The sequence below is a fragment of the Neomonachus schauinslandi genome, chromosome 12, assembly GCF_002201575.2.
Source record: "Neomonachus schauinslandi chromosome 12, ASM220157v2, whole genome shotgun sequence".
NCBI classification, from domain to species: domain Eukaryota; kingdom Metazoa; phylum Chordata; class Mammalia; order Carnivora; family Phocidae; genus Neomonachus; species Neomonachus schauinslandi.
In genome coordinates, this window is record NC_058414.1 from 60533677 (window position 1) to 60556660 (window position 22984).

Sequence of the window (22984 nt, forward strand, 5' to 3'; positions counted from 1 at the left end):
AACGGGGGGCGGGGGGGAGAGGCAGGCAACCTCCGCTGATGAGGCAGGAAGTGTGCGGAGAAGTAACCCAGCTTCCGAGCCTTCAGCAGGGGGCTATTCTGACACTCTTCCACGTGGCTGTCCCCATGGACGCCAGCTCATCACCTTACCTGGGCTTCCTCCCACCTTGTCTTCCACTCCTACCCCTCACGCTGCTTCCTGGGACCACCTTCCACGTGAACGCTTGGCACCAAGTTCTTGTCACATGGCTCTAATTCTGGCACTCGTGTGGCCTTGGGCAAGTTGCTTCATTAACCTCCCTGAGTTTCTGCGTCCTCACCAGTCCAAAAGGGACACCACAGAGCCTGTCTCAGAAGCTCGACGTGGGTAAAAATACTCATGGAGAGCCCCGAGCCCCGTGCCTGACCCCGTCCCCAGACCGGGACCCAGTAAGTGCCACATGCTTTTCCCATGACAACACAGTCACAACAGCTTCCTGCAAACCGAACCGGCCAATTCACTTCCCGGAACCCAGAAATAAGCTCGGTCACGTCTTTCAGCAGCAGAAATGCAGCCATGAATCAGGGGAGGGCAGGAGGTGGGTGAGCGGCCCCTGCGTCTCAGCTCAGCTAGCTCTTAGTGGTGACCTGGGGCAGGCAGTTTCATCGCAACGTCCTCATCTGTAAAATGGGGATCATAATTCCTATTTCCAGGCACAGACGATGTGAGATTTGGAAGTTATGAAGATGGAGCTGTTGGACAGGCTCAGTGGGGAACGCGGAAGCCCCGTAAGTGCAATAGCTGGGTGTGGGGGGTGGGCTGGGCCCAAAGGGAGACGCAAAGGGCTCTTGGGCCAAGTGGTGGGGGTGGAAGCAGAGAAAGGGGCAGGGAGGAACAGGCAGGGAGTGGGGGCTGACACGGAGCCCTCCATGCCCATCTCCCTTTCTCTGTTCATCTCCTCATGCTGCCCAGCATCCTTGCAGCTGGCGGCTCTCTCCCCACTATCGCTGAAGCCCCACCCAGGCCAGCCTTCTTGGCGGGGTCCCAGATTCACGAAAAGCCCTAATCCCTCCAGGATGGGCTCTCAGCAGCAGGCTGGAGGGGATGGGTCTCAAGGGGTTTCCGTTCACACTGAGGGTGGGGACCAGTGACACACTGCAGCTAGGACTCCAAGGACAGTCACTCCTCACAGCGCTACCCCCCGCCCCCCCCCCCCCCCACTGCTGACAAGGACTGGCTTCTGCCTCTGAAATAAGGTGGAATTTCCAATGGTGGAATTTCAGGCAGTGGGTAGAAAACCTCCCTAGACGTCTCCAGTTCATATACATCAAGGGCACTCCAAAGATGGGGAGCAAATGAATCCCAGAAGAAGTCACAAAAAGGAGGAGTCAGGAAATGAAAGAAATAAACAGTAATTGTCTCCAAGGTAGACCACAGAACCCCCATTAGGCACCTGCTGTGTGCAAGAGTAGGATGGCTCTCTCTCTCTCTCTCTCTCTCTCTCCTATGTATCCCACAAGGAGCAGGTGGCCCTTTAAGGAAGCTGGTGCATATAGGAGACTGAAATTACCAAGCCTGAAATAAGTCTTATGTAAATGCCAATTTCTTATGGGGCTTTTTTGCATGTCTCTTTTTTAAAATGTATGATGTATAATGGGTTCATTTTTGCCGAATGCAGCCTCTACTTAAACTCTACCTTAATTCAAGCTCATTGTGGATTAAAGATGTAGTGGCAATTATACCTTAAATGCGAATACATTTGGCAAAGGGCGGGGAGCTGGACAAGGAACAATTGCTCATTAGGCTTCATTCTGGTACCACCGCTCCAGGCTGGGGGCGGTGGGCTGGGCCTCAGAGGGGGTCGCTGGAGGCAGAGGGGGATGTAGGTCTGGGCTGAATAGAAGTCCACACACCCTTCTCTTGCCATCAGCGGCCCCCTCGCCTGGCTGTCTCAGTACCTGGCAAGGGGATGTCAGATGTGGGAGGCACTAGAAATCTGCCAGTCAGACCCGTTCTCTGCCCAGAGGAAGAACCCGAGGGCCAGAGGTGAAGGGGCCGCACCAGGGCATGGAGCATGGAGTAAGAATAGTGGGAGGGGGATGCCAAGGAGTGGGGTGGTGTGTGCAGAGGATGTGCAAGGGGCCACATTCTTCCCCAGCATCTCTGCTGGGTGGGTCCTCTGCATCGTCCTGGTGCCCAGCCCTGTCCGGGTCCCCACTGAGGACCTACCAGGAGCACAAGGATGATGGGGCCTTGGTAAATATAGTCCACCAGGTCGCCAGGCTCCTTGCCAAACCAGCACCTGCAAAGATGGGGTGGTTGTGAGTGGCCTGCTGAGCCACGGTCTGGCCACCACAGCACACTTGGGCCCAGGGTTCTCTGGCTTGACCCTTCCTGAGACCCAATCTCTAGGGCTGTGCCTTCCCAAAATGCCTGGGTGGACGGCCCTGGCCCCTCTGACCACCCAAGCTCACCCCTGGACGGCCTTTTGCCCTCCATGGAGGGTCTGGTCTCCCCAGCTGGACTGAGGGCAGGTCCTGGGTCTCCCCCATCCTCCTCACTCGCCTACCCTACTCCAGACTGTGGCACCCAGGGCTGGGCAGGCAGGAGGCTCACGAATGGAGAGCTGGGCGCCCCCTTGCTGGCCCAGGGCCCAAGCACCCTGCAGCACCTGTTCCTACATTGCTCAGAACCTGCCACTCCACATGCCAGGCACTCAACTGCACAAAGCAGCAGATGTAGAGGCCTTCTCCAGCCCTGAACCCCAGCCTTTCTCTGAGCTGAGCCTCATTCACCCAGTGAAGGGAGCCTGCTGCTACCAGAGGCTTGGTTATTCTCTGGGGATGCTGGTGGGTGCAGAAGCTTCAGAGTCCAGGGGAAGGGTGGGGCCAGGACGCAGTCTGGCCCTGTCAACCACTCCTGTTAGACCTCAGGAAGGGCCACATGGACTTTGGGAAATTCTGACTGTGTCCTCCGAAACTGAAGAGGTCATCCAGTGCACACTGCCTTAGACAGGAATCTCCCCTGGCACCGCCTCCCAGCGCTGGGGTTTCTGGTCTTTGCTTGAACACCCCCTTTGACAGGAAGCTCACTACCTTTCACGGCACCCCAGTTCTGCCCCTGCCCCCAAATCTTACCCGCTCTCTCCAGCCTCAGAGACCCCTTGGAGATTTGTATCCAGAAACTGACATTCCCTTTAAATTGGGGCACCCAGCTTCCCAGCTACTGCTTGGCTGAGCCATGGCCAGAATTGCCATCATCTGGGTGTGGCTTAGATATCAACATCTCTGGTGCAGGGAGGGTGGCAGGATGGGACAATGTACCCCAGGCAGGGACTGCGACGCCAGAATAAAACAAGTACCCACTTCTCTGGCCCAGGGCTCTGTGAAAGGCCCATTGACACAGCCTTGGATGGGCTCTAGGCTGACAGCCTCCAGCACTTGACCTCCTCTATGTACCCTGGGCCACACTTGCCACTCCGAGGAGGAGGCCTTACCGAAGGCCAAAGGGGTCATGCATTAGGGCACTTAAAAGACCCATGATTCCTAACCCATGACACCTACCACACGAGTATCTCTGGGTGCCAGGCATATTTTCTCAATATAGGGACAATGGGAAAGTAAATCTGTCCTGGTAGGACTTCAATTCCTGCCCAATGGCCTGGCTGGAGCCCTTGCCTGACCTTTCCTGACACCCTTCTGACCCCTGCAGGCGGCCGGTCCTACTTACTGTTCATTTTCATAGTAGAGTTTGCCAATGGCCCAGGCAACGATGATGGGGCAGGGGATGCCTGAAAGAAGGACAGACACAGGCTACAGTGGACAGACAGATGGTCGAGGGCCCTCTTGTAGAACACGGTGAGGGGACCACAAGGGGCCTGGGACCAATCATCCAACTGCAGGTCATCCGTGGCCCCATCCTGAGCCCCCCTTCCCCCTCTCTCAGCAACCCTCTCTAAGCGGGTCAGACAGATGAGGCGACAGCATGATTTTCTGAGATTGTTTGATAGAGAAGTGGAGCTGGCCAGCTTGTCTTTCGAAACCAGAGACAAAGATCTTTGGATTGGTCTTCCCAGGCAAGGAGAGGAGGGCTGTTTGTAAAATGTGCTGTTGGAGGGACTGCTTGCTTCTTCCTCACCAGCAATGGAAGGGAGGGGCTGCATCCCCGGCCTGTCCTGGGGACGGTAGGCAGGGTTGTGCACCTGTCCTTGGACCCAAGATGAAGGGAGGTGACCTCGTCGGCACTGCCCCTCCCCACTAGGCCCCGCGGCCCCCAGGGACCCTCACACCATCCGATGAAGAGGAAGAGCCGCTTGCGCAGGTGCTCGGTGGAGTAGGTCATGACGATGGCCGTGTGCAGGTAGCAGCCCTCGACGAACATCCAGAAGAAGTTGGTCACCACGAAGTAGTTGAAGATGGTGGTGACGCAGCAGCACCAGACCTGCACGGGGCAGGGGCGGTCAGGGGCTGCCTAGGGCCAGGGCCCCCGTGCGCGGCATGGGCACCCGCCAGGAGTCGCCTTGCGGACATGCATTCAAGACCCTCCAATCTCACTCTGGGAAGCTTCATGCTCCACCCAATTCTCTCTTGCTGTTTGGGATGAAGTTAAGGCGCCAGCCTGCACCGGTCCCTTCTTTGGCTTTTCCCCCAGCCCTTTCTAATCTCCCTTTTTCGTAAAGAAAGAGGGAGGCTGGCCCTGAGCTTTCTCCGGGCAGAGGCTAGGACTGAACAACACTGTTGTGTTTTCATGGTCGGTTTTTTGAGAGTCACCTTCGATCCACAGCAAGTTTTCCATTTAGGGATGAAATGGGAAATTTCACACAGAAGAAAAGGAGTGAGTCAATTAAAAGCAAGTTGTTATATAAATAATAGTGCAGGGGTTATGCAGGTGAGGTGCAGCCATCGAGGTGACTCTCCAAAATCTCTGGTTTGGGCAGATTCTGGGCTCAGGACGATCACTGCTGGCTCTGGGTGGAGGCTCCCCAACTCCGGGGCAGGTTGCCGTACCCCTCTGAACCCCACTGCGACATGAGAAACTACTAATGGCATCTTTCAGGGCGGCTAGAGATGCAGGCTGGCTAAGGCAGGCACCAAGAAATGCGGGTTGTTGCCATTTGCCTTTGTCCCTGTCCCTTTGAACAGAGCTACCCTCCCAAGGACCCTGCAGAGGGGAGATGGGGGTGCAGGCAGAGAAAAAGCCTGTCCAGGCCGCAGTGAGCCTGGCCAGCTCTCAGGCCTCCTGACCTGGCCACTGCTCCCCAGGCTTCGTCCCCAGGGCGCCCTCAGAGCCGAGGTTGGGATCTGGGGGCCGGTGGTCGGGGGAGCCCTGTGATGGGCGTTCTCTGCCCCACGGAGACAGCGCATCCCCTCTCTGTCCAGCGCTGATGGCTCCGGCTATCAGCTGGTCCTGTGCTCAGCTGGTCTCTGCCTCCATGGCTTTCCCCCAGGGTCCCAGCCCTGATCTCGGGCCCCACGAGGTTGTCTGTCTCCTCTTCTCAAAAGGGCCTGCTGAGGTGGGAAGCTAAAGATCCCTTCCTTCCAACCCTGCTTTTTTTCCAAGTTAAGCGACATTTTATCAGTTCAAGCATATGGGGCTGCAGGGTCCCCCAAACTGGATTGGACTCAGTGAGTGCTGAGGCAGGGCTTAATGGGGGCCAAGTTAAGGGTCAAACCAGACTGGGTATCTGCTCAGGTCCACCGTCCAAAGAAAATGTATTGAGAAGTCTCTAATGGTGTGCCACAGGACTCTGTGCTTGGCCTCGTTAGTCTTGGGTTTTGCAGTGACTTGGACATAGTACCACAGCAGTTGACACAGCTCTAGGGTGGATAGCTAACACGTGGGATGGCCTGGTCAAGATCCTGCTGGCTTAGATGTGGAGGCATCATTACAGTGTCACCTAACCTCCCTGAGCCTCAGTTTCCATGTCTGTATAATGGGGAAAATAATCCCCACAGGGCTCTCATTGGAATTGAGATAAAGCCCAACGGAGCTTAGTTCCAGCCTCTTCTTCTCTAAGGGGTTTTTGGGAGGTCCTGGATTTAGAAGATGGAGAGTGGAACAGGCTAAACCAGTCCGGTTTGCTGTTTGTGCTGCTCCCGAGACCCAGGCCTGGCAGCAGCCCCTGCCCCGCCCCTACCCAGCCTGACCCTGGGCCCAGCTCAGGAGGGACAATGATTGGGGGAGAGGTGAGCTCAGGTGCGGGTCTACACCTGAGGACTGGGCAAGAGAGGTTGGTGCCCCCAGAGCCCGGAGCCCCCCAGCCCCAAGCCTCAGCCCGGTGACCTCATTGCTCTCATGCACTTCGTGGTCGATGAGCTGCAGCAGGAACCACATGACATTGCGCAGGATAAAGGTGGTGATCAGATTCCAGTGAATCACGTTCCGCAGACAGCGGATACTCCTGTGGGAGGCCCAGGTCAGGGGTCAGGCAGGATCGGGAGCGAGCTGAGACGGGCTCTGCCTGGGGTCAGGAATCAGCTGGGACTGGGGTCCCCACCCGAGGCCAGGTAAGAGACTCAGCCTCGGATGAAGGCAGGGCTGCACCACGAGCCACATTCCCTTTCGTGGTGGCCACAGCTGGATCTCTCCGAGCCAGCTCCCCCTTTGCATCCTGCATGCCTGACCAGCGATCAGTGCCCTGGCAGCCCCCCCAGACCCTTCTGTCCACTGGCTTCAGGGCCCCCCTACCCTGCCGAGTGGAGGCGAGACCGTGTGGGAGGGGTGAAGGGGGTGCTGTGGGGGAGGGGCAGGGAAAAGCAGCAGGCCTTGTTGGGGGGATGACTCACCGCAGGGCCAGGAAAAGCAGGAAGGCGGCCACGAGGGCGGCCACAGAAACGCAGTGACCCAGGTAGTTGACAACGAGGGCGACACGGTAGTGCACGTCGTACTTCCTCTGCTGGACAGACAGACAGACACACAGGCGGACGGAGGCATGGAGCACATGGAGGGAGGGGCTGGGCACTCCAGCTACAGCCACCCTGTGTGTCGTGACCTTGGAGGCAGAAGTGGCTTCAAGTGTCATCACCACATCTGGCTCCCAGTGCTCACTCCTGTTGGCTGTGGGCAGCTCTTGGTAGAGACAAAGGGCTGCAGTCAGACCCCCTGACATGCAGTTTGGGGGCAGGTTTGGACACAACATCTCCTGGGATATGCCAGAGGTGAGGCTCTCTACATTTTCCTGTCTTTTTAATTCCGGACTGGGCACTGCCACACCTGTGTTTAACCTCAGCTCAGACCCTGGCTGGCTGAGTGACTGAGGGTGAGCTGATTTCTGTCTCTGGACCTCAGTTTTGACCTCCGAATAATGGAGCCAACCTGCCCTCCTGCCTCAGAAGCAGCAAGCTCTGGGAAGTCTGGAAGGTGCCCTGGGATCAGTCTGTAGCGGATGTAGCAATGAGGGGGCGCAATGTCTGTAGAGAAGTTAAGAGCAATATTAATGCCAAATAAAAGCCAGTCTCCTTTTTATGGTCACCACATGCTGGCAATTCTAAACAGAGGCAGTGATAAAGTACTCCTTGCCAGGGCAGGCTATCCCCTGACCCCCCGCCCACCGTGGTTTGCCCCTGCTCAGAGAGGCTGTCGGGTGGAGAGGTGAGGCCAGAGGTCTGGCGGGAGCCTCCTTCTTTATGACCCATCCCACTTGACACTCCTCTGGCCCTACTGCAGACCCCTTCTGGCTCACATTTTGTAGCATCCCTTTCTCAGGGTAGCTCAATGGTTTTCCTCTGAACCTGGACTTCTTGGGGAAAGTTGCAGCCTCGCTGGGGGCTGTAATGGCTGAATGAGGAGGGGGGGTGGAGGTGGGATGTGTCATTTTGGGTCAGGAGTGAGGCGTAACTTCAAAGGGGAGGAGGCTGGCAACACACGAAGCCTGGAGCCCAGTTCCAGAGCAAGGGGGCTGCTGAGGTGTGAGCGGGACCCAGATTCCCGTGGGGCCCAGCCTTCCGGAGGCTGTGCTCGTTTCCAGGTGCTGAGCCATAGAATCAGATGCTAGATGGGGAAACTGAGGCCCAGAGGAGGAGGAAGGAAGTCACACAGCCTGTTAGATGTTGGGACACTGGTCACACCGTCATTCCCTTCTTGTGTCACATGCCGGACATGGTTGTGTTCTCTGCTAGCCAGGGCTCTCCTGAAGGTCTGTGTCCCCCTTCTCTCCCACAGTGTCACTGAGCAGGGGACAGGACGTGGAGGCAGGGGGAAGAAGTGCAAAAATATGTGGCTGGGCTGCACAAGGACCAGTTCTGTCACCCTTGGGATGCTCTCTGCTCAACCTGACTCCTGATAGCTGTACAGGGACGGTGGGGGGGGGGGCAGGTGGGGCAGGTGGGGGCCACTCACCTTATCATCCAAAATGGGCTCACACTGTGAGTAGTTGATCCGTGAAGCCCACGTCCCATTCTCCAAGCACTCTCGGTAGGCATTCCCTACAAAAGATGCCAACCACCAAGAGGCAGGTCACTCCCCTCCTCAAGAACACTCCCTGGCTCCCGGGTGCCCACAGGGTAAGGTTCATACTTCTCAGCCTCTCTAGGCCAGGAAACACAACACACATCTAAAAGTTCACGGGAAAGTCATTTAGGTGAAAATTATGCAAAAGGCGTACCAGCTGAAAGGCAAGATAAAACCCATTTTTGATACAATTTTTGACTAGCATCTTGTCTACTTTCTCTAATTTTGTTCAGAACTGAACCTGACTGGGAGCCCTGGCTTGTGGCTGAAGATTTGCTGCTTTCCGCACACCCAGTAATTTCCATTCTTCTCTCATTTTATTTATTTTTATTTATTTATTATTATTCTTTGAAGATTTTGTTTATTTGACAAAGAGAGAGCAGGAGAGCACAAGAAGGGGGAGCAGGCAGAGGGAGAAGCAGGCTCCCTGCGGAGCAGGGAGCCCGATGCGGGGCTCCATCCCAGGTCCCTGGGACCATGACCTGAGCCGAAGGCAGACGCTTAACCGACTGAGCCCCCCAGGTGCCCATCTTCTCTCACTTTATACATACGAGATCCGTACTTTTTCCCAGCAGCAGTTCTGTTTTAATACCAGCTACCCTTCACAGAGTGGGCGTTCACCACAGACCGGATTATCTTTCAACCACTTTAGCTACACTCGTCCATTCATTCCTCCCAGCAACCCCATGAATAATAGTAACCCATTTTACAGAAGAGGAAACTGAGGCACAAAGAGGTTAACCTACTTGTCAAAAGCTATAAAAATGAGTGGGGCGCCTGGGTGGCTCAGTCGTTAAGCGTCTGCCTTCAGCTCAGGTCATGATCCCAGGGTCCTGGGTTCAAGCCCCACATTGGGCTCCTGGCTCCGTGGGAAGCCTGCTTCTCCCTCTCCCACTCCCCCTGCTTGTGTTCCCTCTCTCGCTGTGTCTCTCTCTGTCAAATAAATAAAAAATCTAAAAAAAAAAAAAAGCTATAAAAATGAGAAGGGGTAGAGCCAGGATTCAAATCCAGGAGGTCATGCTTCAGGTTGCATGTTCTTAACCCCTCGCTACCGCGCAGTGGGACACAGGAATGAGGGACACTTGGGGAAACGGGAGTGTGTCGCCGATCTCGAGCTGCGGCTGCCTGCAAGAGCACCATGTGAGATCTCTCAGTGTCTGACTGGAATCTGCCCAGACACTTCAGAGAACCGATGTCTGACATCCACAAGTGCAGGCTACCCCCCCGCGGGGAATGCAGGATGATCAGAGAATGCTCATACCTACCTTTCTTGAAATCCCAGCGTGACTGTCAGTCCTAGCTCCTAAGCCACCACCTCCAGGCAGCCCACCCTTAACCTCCAGCCAGGAGGAACCCCTCCCACCTGAGAACTCCAGAGCCCTTTGTCAGACTCTGCTTTGCCCCATGAGTGTGAATGTGACCTCCCCCACTTCCTTACAAATTCTGAATGATCCGTGGTTTGGGGGTGATTTGTACTGGGGTTTTCTGCTCTCTGGCTAATGGGTTGTCTGTGGGTTTTTCTTCTGGGTTGCTGTTAGATATATACTACAGAGCTAGTTAAAATAAATAGCTCCCGGAGCACAGAGTCACAGAGCTGGAGGGGGAAACTTAGATTGCTTCTGGAAAACAATGAGTTCTAAAATAATTAAGTTACCTAAAAAACCCACCTCTGTTGAGTTGACAGTGAGTTCAAAGCAATGGGATTATTAAGGGAGCACTTGCTGAGGAGCAGAAACAATGGGGGAGAGTCTATTAGCTTAATTGTTTTTTAATTTGGTGCTCTGAGCTCAGAGGTTTTTCAGATTACGGGCTATTACTGGCCTATGGCTGCCCCCTCCGGCCCTGGTGGGAGTCCAGGCGATCCTGACCCCAAAGTGAGGACCCCAGCCCCTTGCCTCTCACTGTGGCATCCACATCCACTCGTGGGTTTTCTCCTTCCTCAGGGCTGTTTTACTACAGAAAGGTTGTGTGTTAAAGAGAATTTGATGCATACGGTTAGTGATGTTACTGAACTAAAGGACAGAGTGTGGGGTGAGTCAGAAGGATCCACATAAAGGTATCTGGGGAGGGCTGGTCCTTTTTTAAATGAACACTCCCTTATTGATTGGGGCTTAAGGTCCCTCTCAACAGCCTGTCTGAGGGAAGATCCAGGCTCTGGTTCAAAGGGCAGAACATTTATCGTCTAGCGATGTGTTCAGAGATGTTATCCAGCTTTCCTGAGGTTCAGTGCTAAACCCCTTCCTCCAGGAAGGCCTCTTTGATTTCTCCCATCTCACAGATTTCTCTCTCCTGAGTCCCCCACTCCACCCCACCCGAGTCCTAATAGTCTGAGCCTTACACTTCATCCCTTGCTCATAACCTGGCCTGAGTTGTTTAGGTGTGTGAGTCTGGTCTCACTGATCGATGTGGGGCTAACCAAGGACAGGAACTCAGAATACTTTCCAAAGTATGATATCTCATGATGGTACTAACCATGGGGTGGGCTTGAGGATGGGAGGGAGTCAGGGTAGAGATGCTGCAAATCTGAGACCTTTCTGGTCCCTTATGTCAGTGCCCCTCGGGGGGTACCAAATTTTATGACTTCTGTCTCAGCTTTCTTTTTCTGGAATCCACCCCTCTCCTGCCATCACTCCATGTGGCACTTGACATTTGCCCTAACAGGCCTGGCACATAGCCAGCTTTATGCTGAACCCCCCCCCCCCTTGAAATACCCTCCTCACTCTCACCCATGGCTCACCGACAAACCCCTTCCTATCTTCTAAACCATAGTGCAAGCGCCATCTCCTCCCACAGGCTTCCCCAGGACTCCAGGTATTTAAGCAATCTCTTCTTTTTTTCCTCCGAATGCCTCCTCTAGGCCTTGCCATCTCTTGAAACACAGGCCTTCACATTTGACTGTCCCTGAGCCACACCAACAGATCCATGTGGTGTCACAATCCAGTACAAACCCACCCACACCCCCACCTCCACCCCACACACGTCCTACATTAGTGAGGCCGGTTTCACAAAGCAAAATCCATCTTGACCACAGCTATGATATTTTTCTTCCTATTCTATTCTAATGAATTAATTTATTTTATATACAAATGCTGGTCATGACTCACTAATTTGACTTCACCATCCACTGTTGTGCTCTGACCCATAGTTTGAAAACCAAAAATCTATTTTAGAGCATTTGCCATAATTTACTACGGGTTTCATCTTTTTGGACCTGATCCTTTTTTCTTTGCTACTGAACTTAAGCTCCCTGGGGACAGACAGGTAGGCAGAGACCTTATGGGAGTCTCCGGATCCCCCACAGGAATTAGCCATCACATACATATGGGCTGCATCAAACCAGCTCGGATGTGCCAACACCTTGGAAAGCAGGGTCTGAGATGTGGGATGTTGTGGAAGGGAGCTTCCCTCTGGGGGCCCAGTCGTGCCTGGAGATGTAGTTCTGGTGACAGACTCCAGGTACCAGAGGCCTGGAAGACAGGCCCAGCTCTTCGGGAAGCTGGCTAATGAGGACACTGTGCCCTCAAGCACAGCTTTGGACAGGAGAGAGTAAGACAGAGGAGTCCCCCTCTACCTGGGAACCATGGGAGGATGGGCATGGAAAGTCTGAGGGCAGGTGGCCAGACTGGGATCACAGGGCTGGATGCGGGGAGGTGGGTGCCTGTTGCCACAGCAACCCAAGTGCCCCTGCCGAAGATAGATGCTGATGGTGTGTGGTGTGGTCTGTCAGGGGCATTAGGGTCTGGAGGATGCAAGCAGGCTCGTCTCTTGCAGGGCTCTGTGGCCTGGGAATCCTAGTCCCCGTTCCCTGCAGTGTGCCAGGTCTCTTCCCCTAAGTGCTCTTGGCCTGTCAAAAGCCCCATTACCGTGGCCTTTCCCTCTTTCAGATGCTCACCCCTTTCTGATGAGAGTTCCTGGTGCAGGCAGTCACCTAAGTGGTTCAGAAGCCTGGCTGCGAGGAGAGGGGGGCTGCTCTTCTGGCTGTAGATTTGTCTCTGGCTGGCTGGCTAAGTGACCTTAGCTAAGTCCCTGCCCTCTTGGCCTCAGTGTCTCCTCTCAGTTAAAGTGATGTACATCGTTTCTCAAAGATGCTGTTGGCATCTCAGGTAGGTCAGGTTGTGTAGGACTTTTCAACCCGCCGAACGCCAGTACTACCGTCAAGCTATGTGACAATTCCACACATCCCTGTATCACTTTCAAGCGCTCCCTACATTGGCCCTTCTATGTCTGATGGTCTAACTGACAAGGCATGGGAGACAGGGACCACAAGGGACCATTTTTGGGTGGCAGTTGTGGGGGAGAGAGTGTAAGAGACAGGTGGGGCACAGGGAGTGAGTGGTGGAGGGGCAGCAACATGGTCATTGGATGTCTGGGAAAACAATGACAAGAAGTTAGGGCAAGAGGTGCTGGCAGGGAGGTGGGATGGGGCCAGAAGCACTATTCACTGAAGGAATGAGGTCACTGTGCAGGACAGGAACTTTCAGCACTGTGGACAGCAGAATGCTACCTCTCCCCACTCCCCACTCCCCACCAAAGCCTGTGGGCCACCTTGGAGAGCTCCTGCGACACAGCCCTCCAGCCCTGCATTCTGCCCAGGAAAGAAGATCACACTGATTTGTGCTGCTCTTCGAGGCCCAGCTTCAGCCCTAGCTCCTCCAGGTGCTTCCATGGCTGCTCCAGCCCCCTGAGGGTTCCACTGCTCACTGCTCCTAGCCCACCTTGGGATAGGACTGTTCTTGTCTGCTACCTCGGGCGTCCAGGCTCTGCCAAGCTGCACAGCAAATGCCAAAGAGTCACACCTGCAGGAGGCACCTGGGTCTCCCACACAGGCCACAGGGAGGCTGAGCACCACTGTCAGAGCTGCTGCCACCGAGAGTACAATCCCACACAGTGTAGGGGCTGTAGTCCAAAACCGCAAACCTGCAGTCAGGCATGGTCTCGCTTCCAGGCAAGAAAGCCTCCCCTGTTTCCAGGAAAGCAACCTGGAAACGGAGTCAGTAGGCATCTTCCTGGGACTGTAAGAGGGGGAGGCAGCTTCTCCCTCATTTGGTCTAGAGAGACCCAAAGAGGGACAATGACATGTTGGGGGTCACCCAGCCACCGTGTTCTAGAAGATGCAGGAACTTGCGCCCCATCTGCAGTTGTCTTAGCCACTTTGTGTCCAGATCCCCAGGGCAGAAAATGCCTGAGGGGCCAGACGCCCCACCCTCAGCCCCCTTACTGACTTTCCGTGGGAGGGGGCTACTCCAGATACGGCCATGACCTTCCTGTCTGGCTTCAGGCCTTCTGGGAAATATTTGCCCTTCACCTTGGTCACCTTTCTTATCTTTTGTGGGAAAAATCCCCACTGCCCGGACGAGGCAATGATGCTGCGGAGCACGACAAGTTGCTTTTTGCCTCCAGTTAAGACACCATTTGGGGAAGATGCGCCACCGTCGTGGTGCCGACAGCATAGCTCCCCTGAGCTTCCCAAACAAGGCGCTTCTCCCGGAGTCAACACCCCTGCATTGCTTGGATGCTGCGCAGCTGATGAGGGCTGGCCTGCTCGGGGGCCCAGCTGGAACATTTCCTGTCTCGGTCTGATCACAGCCCATTGGTGGTGGGGGTGGCAGCTGGGGATGCTCCTCCAAGCTCTGAACCAGCCTGACCTAGAAGGAATGTTGGGTTGAGAGACTGGAAGTCTGCCATCATCAACACAAACATCAGGTTGGGAAGGGCCTCCCCAGGGCCAGCTGCTTATGACATCTGCGATGAGAGGCAGGGAACTTCTATTCCATTTCTTCAGTGTTGTGCGGACACTGCTCTCAGGGCCCCAACAGTCCAGCTGGACCTCCAAAAACCCTCAGCTCCTTATTTCCAAAGGACCTTTCACTCATGATGCCTTTCCATCCTTGAGTAGGCATGGCAGGGGTAAATGTCTATACTTAGGGTAGACAGTGGGGAAACTGAGTCAGGGGGCACAGAGCCATTTAATGGAGCCCACACTGGGCCCATGAAACAGGGAAGAGGTGTGACTGGAATCCAGCTCATTGTGTGAGATCACTGGCCTCCCCAGGGTTGGTGCAAGTGGGAGGAGGCGCCTACCACCCAGCTCCAGCCTCTATTGTGCGGGGCTGCCTCCTTCCAGTCATCCCTAGCAACGCTCAATGGGCTTGTCACCATGACGCCAGCCTGTGACCTGCACAGGGAAACAGGGAGGAGAAGGCAAACGGGGGACCCCTGAGGCAGAGACTGCTGTGGAGCAGAGGAACCTCAGGGTTTGGGGACCATGAGAACTTCTCAAGCTTACCCCCCAACTAATACAGAGAAACTGAGGCCCAAAAAAGAGAAAGACCTGCCCAAAGGTGACATAAGCAGTCCATGGCCCGGTCAGAATTGGAACCGACTTTCGACCACAGTTCCTGTGAAGTAACGTGGGGTGAAGACATCTGGGACTGGCAGAATCCTGTGTCCTCTCTTTACCTACAATGGCATTGCTCCAGAAGGCCAAAGCCCTGCCTCTCTCCGGAGGCCTTTGGGGATCAGACCCTCTGAGTGTAGACAGACTGCTCCCTCCCACTACACCATCCAGGGGCCACAGACTTGCGATGGCTCTCAGAGACGACAGAGGCCACACACCACCCAGAACAAGGACAACCATCTTGGCATGAATAGGACCCTCAAGGACATGATGCCAAGGATACAAATGTTCCTTATTCTGGGCCTTATTTTTTACTCCCCCTGCTGACAACACTCCAGCTCTTCACGGGAACCCCAAGCAGCAGCATCTCCCCAGTTGTGACAGGGCCTCGCAAGGACAGTGTATTTTCTGTCCCCTCCACACAGAGGAGGACACTGGGACGTGGATGAGGGGGACCTCGCCGTCACTCAGTGAAGCAGGGCACAGCCAGGACCTAGATCTGCCCTCCTGAATGTGGGCCCGGGTTCCTCCTGCTCTCCCTCACCCCAACCTCCACCCCTGCAAGTGTGTAACAGGAGCTCCCCCCCAGGCTCTGGAGCACCTGGTTTTGGGTGGGTAGACTGCACTTGGGGCCCTCGGAGATGGTCCCTGAGAGTCACTGGGGGTGGGGCTTTGCTGTGGGGTTCCAGACTCTGCAGTGGTTGCTCGGGACTGGGGAGGGGGGTGGGCAGGAAAGGGGGCTCCATCTATGACTTTACTGAGTAAGCGGGAGGAGAGGGGAAGGGCAAGGTTTAAGTTCTCAGCCAGCCTGCATTTAGATTTCAAAGGTACATCCTGAAAATCCAGCAGTGTCCCACCAGAATATTCTGTTCCTGCACCATGGGGCTATGGATAAACAGCTGGGAGCACTACCACCAGGAGAGTTGAGGCCCATGGCCTGGACTGGCATTCAAAGCCTCCATGACCCTGTTCCCTGTACCCACGTCTCCTCTCCATCTGTTCCCACTCTCCCTTCCAGCTGGCACATCACTGGCCCAATTTTTCAAGGCCCTATCCAACAACATTTCCTTTGTGAAGTCTTCCCAGCTTACTTTCCCCTCCTTTTGGAATCGACCTCCTCCCATGTGCTCCTACAATCTTGACTGTGCTACATCACTTAAGAGCAATTATCAGAAAGTTCTTTTCAAGAGTCTCTCTCTCTCTCTCAGGGCACCTGGGTGGCTCAGATGGTTAAGCACCTGACTCTTGTTTTCGGCTCAGGTCATGATCTCAGGGTTGTGAGATCGAGCCAGAGTGGAGCCTGCTTGGGATTCTCTCCCTCTGCCTTCCGCCCATTAGTGCAATCTCTCTCTAAATAAATAAAGCCTTTATAAAAAAAAAAAAGTCTCTCTCTCTCTTTTCCTCTAGAACAGGAGCCCCTGGAAGGCTCAGGTGTTTCGCATGTTTGAAGAGCTTGTTTCTAGTAAGAGGAGGGCAATATTCTCGCGAACCCGGTAAGAGGTAAGCCTGGGCAGGAAAAGGACGAGTAAGCAGCTGGAGGTTTCCTGGGAAGAGAGGGAGGGAGATCAGGAGTGGTGGCACCTTTGGTCCTCTCTGAGATGAAGGGCCCTCAGGCAGGGGACAGCTGAGACTCCACCTTCACACTGCTCGGCCGCCTAGGCCTAGGCATGCAAGGAGGAAAAGTGCTAGGCAAGGGCCAAGAGCTCTCGGAGCCAGCAGAGGCCATTCAGTGCCCTGGCTCTCTGTGGGACCTGGGCAAGGGTCTTCCTTTCTGGGCATTTTCTACCCCTAAGCAGCAGGGGAGGGGACGGCTGCGCTCGAACAGAAGACCTTGCAGCTGGGAAACCCTGGAGCGTCTGGATGGCCGGAGGGGCGTCCACTCTGCTCTCCCTCTCTTCCCTCCTCCTCCTCTTTGCCAGCGATGGCCAGGTATGTCCCACTTTCCCTCTCTCCCAGCATGAAAACCATTCTCACACAGGGTTAACTTCCCCACCCTTGGGCCTCAGGGGTCAGGCTGTGAACAGGGCTCACTCGGGACTGAGAATGTAGACCTGAGTTTCTAGAGTCACAGCTTCTACTTCCTCAACCCAGAGGGGAGGCTCTATTTGGAACCCTCCCTGAGGCTCATACCCTCATACGACACAAATGTGATGTCTCCACTGCTCCAAGACCTTCAAGAACCACTCCCACCTCCTCCAGGAAGCTTTCCAGGAATGCTCCGGTGCCCATCAAGCCCCTCTTTCCAATCCCTGACTGTTGGTTTGTGCGAGTCTGGTCTTGAAGCAGCCTGGGGTTCTCTGAGGGCAGGGCTCAGCCCTTCTTGTCACCGTGTCCCCTCAAGGCTGAAGAGGAGATTTCTACACAAGCAGGCTGACTCAATGGGAAGATGCCTCTGGCTGGAGACCACTCAGTTTATGTGTTTCCAACACAAGCCGTGCTTTGTCTCTAGAGTGGGGTTCTGGGAAGTAGGGACACCCAGACCTCCCCCTGGGGTTAGGTCAGGTGGGGTGTCTTTTTTTTCCCCCTTGTCCTGGCAGATGCCTCAGTATACATGGGCCCAGCAGTTACCAACAGGACATGGTGGGAGCCTGAGAGCACGAGACTGAGGCTGAGCTGCGCTGGGTTTAACAATTCTGCAGGGGGAAAATAAGCCTTGTGCAGGAGGGAGCAGGTCTCCCTTTGCAGCCACGAGGGCCCCAGGAACAGGCAAAAGGAGGTGCTGGAGCAGGGAGGATAAAATGAGGGGTGGGAGGAGGAGAGACAGAGGATTGAAGGAGAAGAGGGGGAGGGGAAGGGAGAAGTGGAGGGAGGAAGAGAGCTGGAGAAGGAGGATGAAGGGAGGGAAGGAGGGAGAGAGAAAGCAGCGGAGATAAAAAAAACAAGAGAGAAAACGGAAAGACAGAGACATACACAAAGAAAGAAACAGAGAGAAAATACATCCAAAGACAAAGACGGAGCCACACATGGAGAGAGACAGAGACAGGGAGACGCACAGACATGCACACATGGACATGGGCTCAGAGTCCACACAGGATAATGAGAGGTGGCAGGAAATGGAGTATATTGCCTACTTTGGCCTAGTCCATTTCCTTTCTCCTTGCAGACAGAGAGACTGAGGCCCAGGAAGGGGATCAGACTTGCTCCAGCTGATACTGTGTATAGACATTACGATAGAATTTGAACCTGCATCCTGTATGGGCTCGGAGAAACCTGGGGGGAGGGAGAGGCCACCTCCTGCCCCAGAACTGAAATGTCAAGTCCTCATCTTCCAGGCCCCGCTGTAGCCAGAGCTGGAGTGGGTGACCTAGAGCCCCCCACATTCTCCCGCCCCATGAGATGCACTTGCCCCCAGGGATTAGTGAGCTGGGGGTCCACAAAATGGTGACAGGGAGAAAGGCTCCCGGCAGCCACTGCAGGGAGCTTCAGCACCCTGGGAGGTTGGTGGCAGCAGGACTGTGGCCCAGCTGGTGGCCAGGTCTCACTCAGGGAGAGAGAAGTTCCCTCCCTGGGCCCCCTCTGCCCTGAGCTCTTGGCTGGGGGCCCCAAATCTGGTTCTCCAGCCCACTTGGTGGTTCCACAAGCTCCTTGATACCCTTTCAACTAATCCCTTCTCTGTTTAAGCCAGCACAGTCACTTTCTGAGAGGCAGCAGAGCCCGAGTTGGAATCCTTACTCTGTTACAAGCTGTGTGACTTTCAGAAAGTCAATTAACTTCTCTGTGCCTCCATTTCCCCATGTGTAATATGAGGATATTCCTATGTCTCCATTAAAGTGTCAGCATAAAGATTAATGAGTTAGCACAGGTCTAACAACAACCCAGGCACATGGAACCTGGGCCACAGAAGTGTGGGTGGTGGGGAAAACCTGGGGGGAACTTGGACACACAGATATTTAACTTGCTTCTGCAGGGACTAGCGTGTGTGGCTATGGACAAGCCCCATCCTTTCCCGTGGCCGTGCTGCATCTGGACAGAGTCTCTGGGTGAGAATTATCAAGGCTCTGAACGGGCCTCCCCATCTGGCCACCTGTAGCAGTCCGCTAACCACACATCCGAATGCCTTGTCTCTAGCAGGAGGCGCTCTCCTGTGCTTTCTATTTCCAGAACGCTCTCCTGTGCTTTCTATTTCCAGAAGACTATGTCCTGGATGGACATTTGCACTCAGATGTCCCTCCAGCTCCTTAGGGACAACATTACCTCCACCTTTGCTCAGCATTTTCCTCGTGTCATCCCTGACTCCTCCCGTGTCCCCGTTCCACCCCAGTCCTATACATTCCAGCTGCCCCAGGTCTCCTGCATCCGGCCCTGCTTCGGCTCCCGCAGCCCCATTTGACTGGGCCAGCTGCAGTGCCTCCTGACCCCTCCTCTTGTCTCCAGAGGCTGCGTGCCCCAAAGCTGAGCTCCCTCCCGCGCGGACGGCAAAACCCTCTGCAATGCCCTGCGTCATCTGACCAACATCCACCCGTCTGCTCTGGTCTCTTTCTCCTCCTGCCTGTGCTCTGGACAACACTCACCAGTCCCGAGGCACAAAGCATGGTTTCATCTCCTCCTGTATACCTGTTCCACTTTCACCTGCTAAAATCCCCCCTGTCCCCAGAAGTCCAGCTCTGGGGGCTAAGCCCTCCCCGATCCTCCAGGGTGGAGGCATGAGTCCTTCTTCTGTCCCTCTAAACTCTCCCCAAGAACCGTCTCTTTTGGAGGCAGTGTTGCCCCGTGCTTAAGAGTGACGGCTGCGGATTCCTCTGCCTGCACTGGTGCTTAGGAGTGGACTATAACTTTGAAAAGTCACTTCACGTCTCTGAGCCTCAGTTTTCCTGTCTGCAATATGGGCATAAAAGCGGTACATATCTCAGGGGGCATTCAGGAGGTGGGGATGAGTGGGATCACATGTGCGAAGCTCTCTCTGTGGTAGCTGGAGCCCGAAAATGATCCGCACTTGATAGCTTTGTGGCAGATTCTCTGTGCTCAGGTGAGTGGAAGAAAGTTCACGGGGACTAATGACTAAGCTACTATCTTACCCCGGGAATGCCGGCCCTCTCAAGAATGAGGCTTCAGTGGGGGGTGGGCTGCAGCATTGCAAAACTGGGCAAGAAGAGGAGCCAGACCCTTCTTCCTCTTCTCCAAGGCTTCTCATCAGAGCTGTTTTCCTCCCTGCATCCTTTGTAAAAGCAGGATCCCACTGAAAAGGCAAACGGGGCAAGAGGAAGCAGCGGCAAGGAGGCAGGGCAGGGGATGAATCAATGACCGCGTTTCCATTGCCATGAGCCTCTCTGCTCTTCCCACCTCGGCTGGCCGCACTGGCTAATGGCCATGCTCCCAGCACCCGGTGCTCCTCCTCCCTAGCTGCTCCTGTGTGGCCAGCGCTTTGGGCCAAACGAAGAAAATTGCTCATCAGGTACCGGGAGCTAACTGACACATTTGCCAACCTCCGTGGCGCCCTGACCTTTTCTCACCCTCTCACTTGATGTGACAAGAGTGGTCTGGTATGCGCTCCAGCACCTCCTTAGGGAAGTGTCCCCTGCCTCGCCTGTCCCCCTTCCCCCATCCTGCAGCCCCCTTGCTCTCCTCCATCAGGGTATTTGTTACTCTGTATTCCTTTTGTCTGTTGCAGTTGTGAGCGAGGGCCTCAACCACAGTGCAGTGGCTGGAACATAGTAGCTGCTTAATAAACTGACTGAAGAAATACTGTGCTCAGCTTGGAAGAAGAGGCGCTGCCCTTGGGGAGCTCCAGGGTGGTGGGGAGAACAGGAGACAGCCCAGGCTGAGGGAGGAACCAGAGCAGAGCTCCCTCAGCTCCACGGCTACTGGGTTGAGATGCCTCATCACCTCACTTGGCCCTTTGTCCCCGGGCACAGTCTGAACAAAAGACCCTAGGATCCTGTGATCCAGCTCACGGGACCCTAAAAAGTACAGTTTTATAATCTCAGGACTGGGAAAGAGCATGAAAGTCATTCCTTCTGCTTGTACACCTCCTGGATCAGGGACCTCGCTTCTACCCAGAGAGGTTTGTTTTAATCATGGATGGGAAGCATGTCCTCAGATAATGCAGATATCTTCCTCAGCGGCTCTCCTACCTCTACGTAGCACCTGCTTCCATTAGGAGCACCTCTGCTGCTGGACTCCTCAGAGCACGGCTCCTCCCTGGGCCCACCAGAGCCCTTCGCTGGTGCAGACAAGGGAGTGCTGCTTAGCATCAGATGCAGGCACAGCTGTCTTGTTCTCTAACCATCTCTCTCAGCAGAGGCCCTCAGTCCCTGAGAGTTTGGACAGGTGTGTGTGTGCGTGTGCGAGGTGATGGGGACCTGTGCTGCTCTTCAGACACGGACATGCAGAGAGAGGCTGCTTGATGTTTCCAGAATGAGGGGATTCAGATAAGGAAGCCCTCAAGGTCTCAGGAGGACCTCTCTTCGCTGGTGGGGTGCGGCTGGAGATGTGAGTGGCTGGTCAAGGTGGGCCAGTGATTTCTGCATCCATAGTCTTAGGAGACCCTCCCATGTGGCACCCATCGGACTTTCCATAGGGCATAGAATCTCCCCCCTCCCAACAGCCCCTGCTGAATTACCCCACCGGCAGCTTCTGCTGCCGCCTTCCCCAGAATGTCAAGCCAGCCAGTGATTTGCCAGGAGGAAGGAGGGCACAGGCTGTTCTCCCTGGGAGATGGGGGGTGGTCCTGATTCAGACACCACGCACTACCTGGGCAGTAGGAGTAACGCTGCCCAGGAGCCCTGACTCACAGCGCAGAGGGCCAGTCTGGGGCATCCAGGTAGGGGTGAGGTGCCACCCACACACTCTGGCCCAGAAGTGCCTATTCTCTGCAGGCCCCCACTCAACACGAGTGCTCACCCCATCTTTCCTGCCTCCTGCCCTCCTTCCGCTCTGGTAGAAAGAGTCTGATCCCTGCACTCACCCCGGAGTTTGGGAACCGAGCATATGCGGACCCTTCCTCCCCCCCCCCCCCCCCCCGCCCCGCCTCGTGCTGGTAGCATTGGCTAAACAATTCAGGCACCCAGAGTATACAACGTGTGAGAGAGATTTGTCCTCAAAAGGGAGCAAGTATTTCCTTCTTCCTTTTCTGGGCTCTGGGCAAATCACCGCCTTACTGAGCTCTGAGGCTACAGTAGGGTAGGGGACGCCGCCGGCCCTCAGCAGGTCTCCGACGCCGGGTCCGGAGCCGTGCCCGCTCCTCAAACCGCTCTTCCCGGCGTCGGGCGCAGAGCCCGCGGCGGAGGATCGGGGGGCACTCACGGGTCGTGTTGTACTTGACGCCGTTGAAGTACTCAGGACACGGCCTCTCCACCAGGGCTCCGGCCGCGCTCCGGGGCCAGCACGTCCCGATCTGGTCCAAGGTCGTGTTGCAGTAGGAGTAGGGACCTGGGAGACGGGAGACAGAAAGAGGAGCTCAGCTGGGTTGCCGGGGGGCGCGCGGCGCTCGGAGCGTGGGACCTGGGGCGCACTCAGCACGCCGGGGAAGGAACCCGCGCCGCCCGCTCCGCTCGCCTCCGCCTACCCTCGGGGTCCAGGGGCAGCCCCCAGCCGTCCAGGAGCAGCTCTTCGGCCAGCGCCAGGCTGCAGTTGGCCTCCAGCAGGCTGTAGAGCAGCGCCGCGTCCATACCGCCCGGGAGCCGCGCGCCGCGAGGAAGTGTGAGTGCGCGCCCGGCGTGGCTGCGAGGGACTGGGTGCCAGAGCGAGCCGTCCGGACAGCGCGGGGGCCCGGCCCCTGCCCGCCCAGCCCCGACCTGCGGGTCAGCCTCGCCGCGCCGCGCCCGACCGCCCGGGGCTGCCAAGTCGGGACCCCCGCCGAGAGGAGCTGCGGAGCGCGGAGAGCCGCGGGTCCACCCGCGCGGTCGCGGCCAATGGCGGCGCCAGGGGGCGGGGCCGGTGGCTCCAGTCGGCCGCGCCCAGCCTCCAGAGCCCCCCCAACCCCGGGCCCCCCTGGTCCTCGGGGCCCGGCCCCCCGGCCCCGCCCGGAGTCCGCCTTCTCAGGCCGGGGCACGGTCCGGACGAGGGCGGCTGGGGGAACTAGGAGATGCGCCTAGGGTGCCGGAATGCTTCGTCCCAGGATCCGCAGGCCCCGGGGCTGCAAGGGGCGGCAAAGCGCGCCCATCCGCGCGCGGAGGAACCCACTGCAGCCTCCCTAACCGAGAGCCACAATTGGGCGGCCTG

At 56.0% G+C, this 22984-nt stretch overlaps 1 protein-coding gene across 2 annotated transcripts in view; it reads right to left on the reverse strand.

Annotated features, from left to right (window-relative positions):
• The window catches only part of CRHR2 (corticotropin releasing hormone receptor 2), a 29167-nt gene extending 6736 nt beyond the window's left edge, over window positions 1-22431 (reverse strand). The window contains exons 1-8 of one of the 2 annotated variants that reach the window (XM_021689706.1): window positions 22329-22431; window positions 22067-22192; window positions 8317-8402; window positions 6765-6871; window positions 6262-6379; window positions 4266-4419; window positions 3709-3769; window positions 2209-2281 (exon numbers count right to left, since the gene is read on the reverse strand). In XM_021689706.1, coding sequence (XP_021545381.1) covers window positions 2209-2281; window positions 3709-3769; window positions 4266-4419; window positions 6262-6379; window positions 6765-6871; window positions 8317-8402; window positions 22067-22192; window positions 22329-22431 — 828 coding nt within the window. Of the gene's footprint in view, window positions 1-2208; window positions 2282-3708; window positions 3770-4265; window positions 4420-6261; window positions 6380-6764; window positions 6875-8316; window positions 8403-22066; window positions 22193-22328 lie in introns of both variants that reach the window. The other variant, XM_021689705.1, reaches the window with a different exon arrangement.
• Between the last annotated feature and the right edge of the window lie 553 nt (window positions 22432-22984).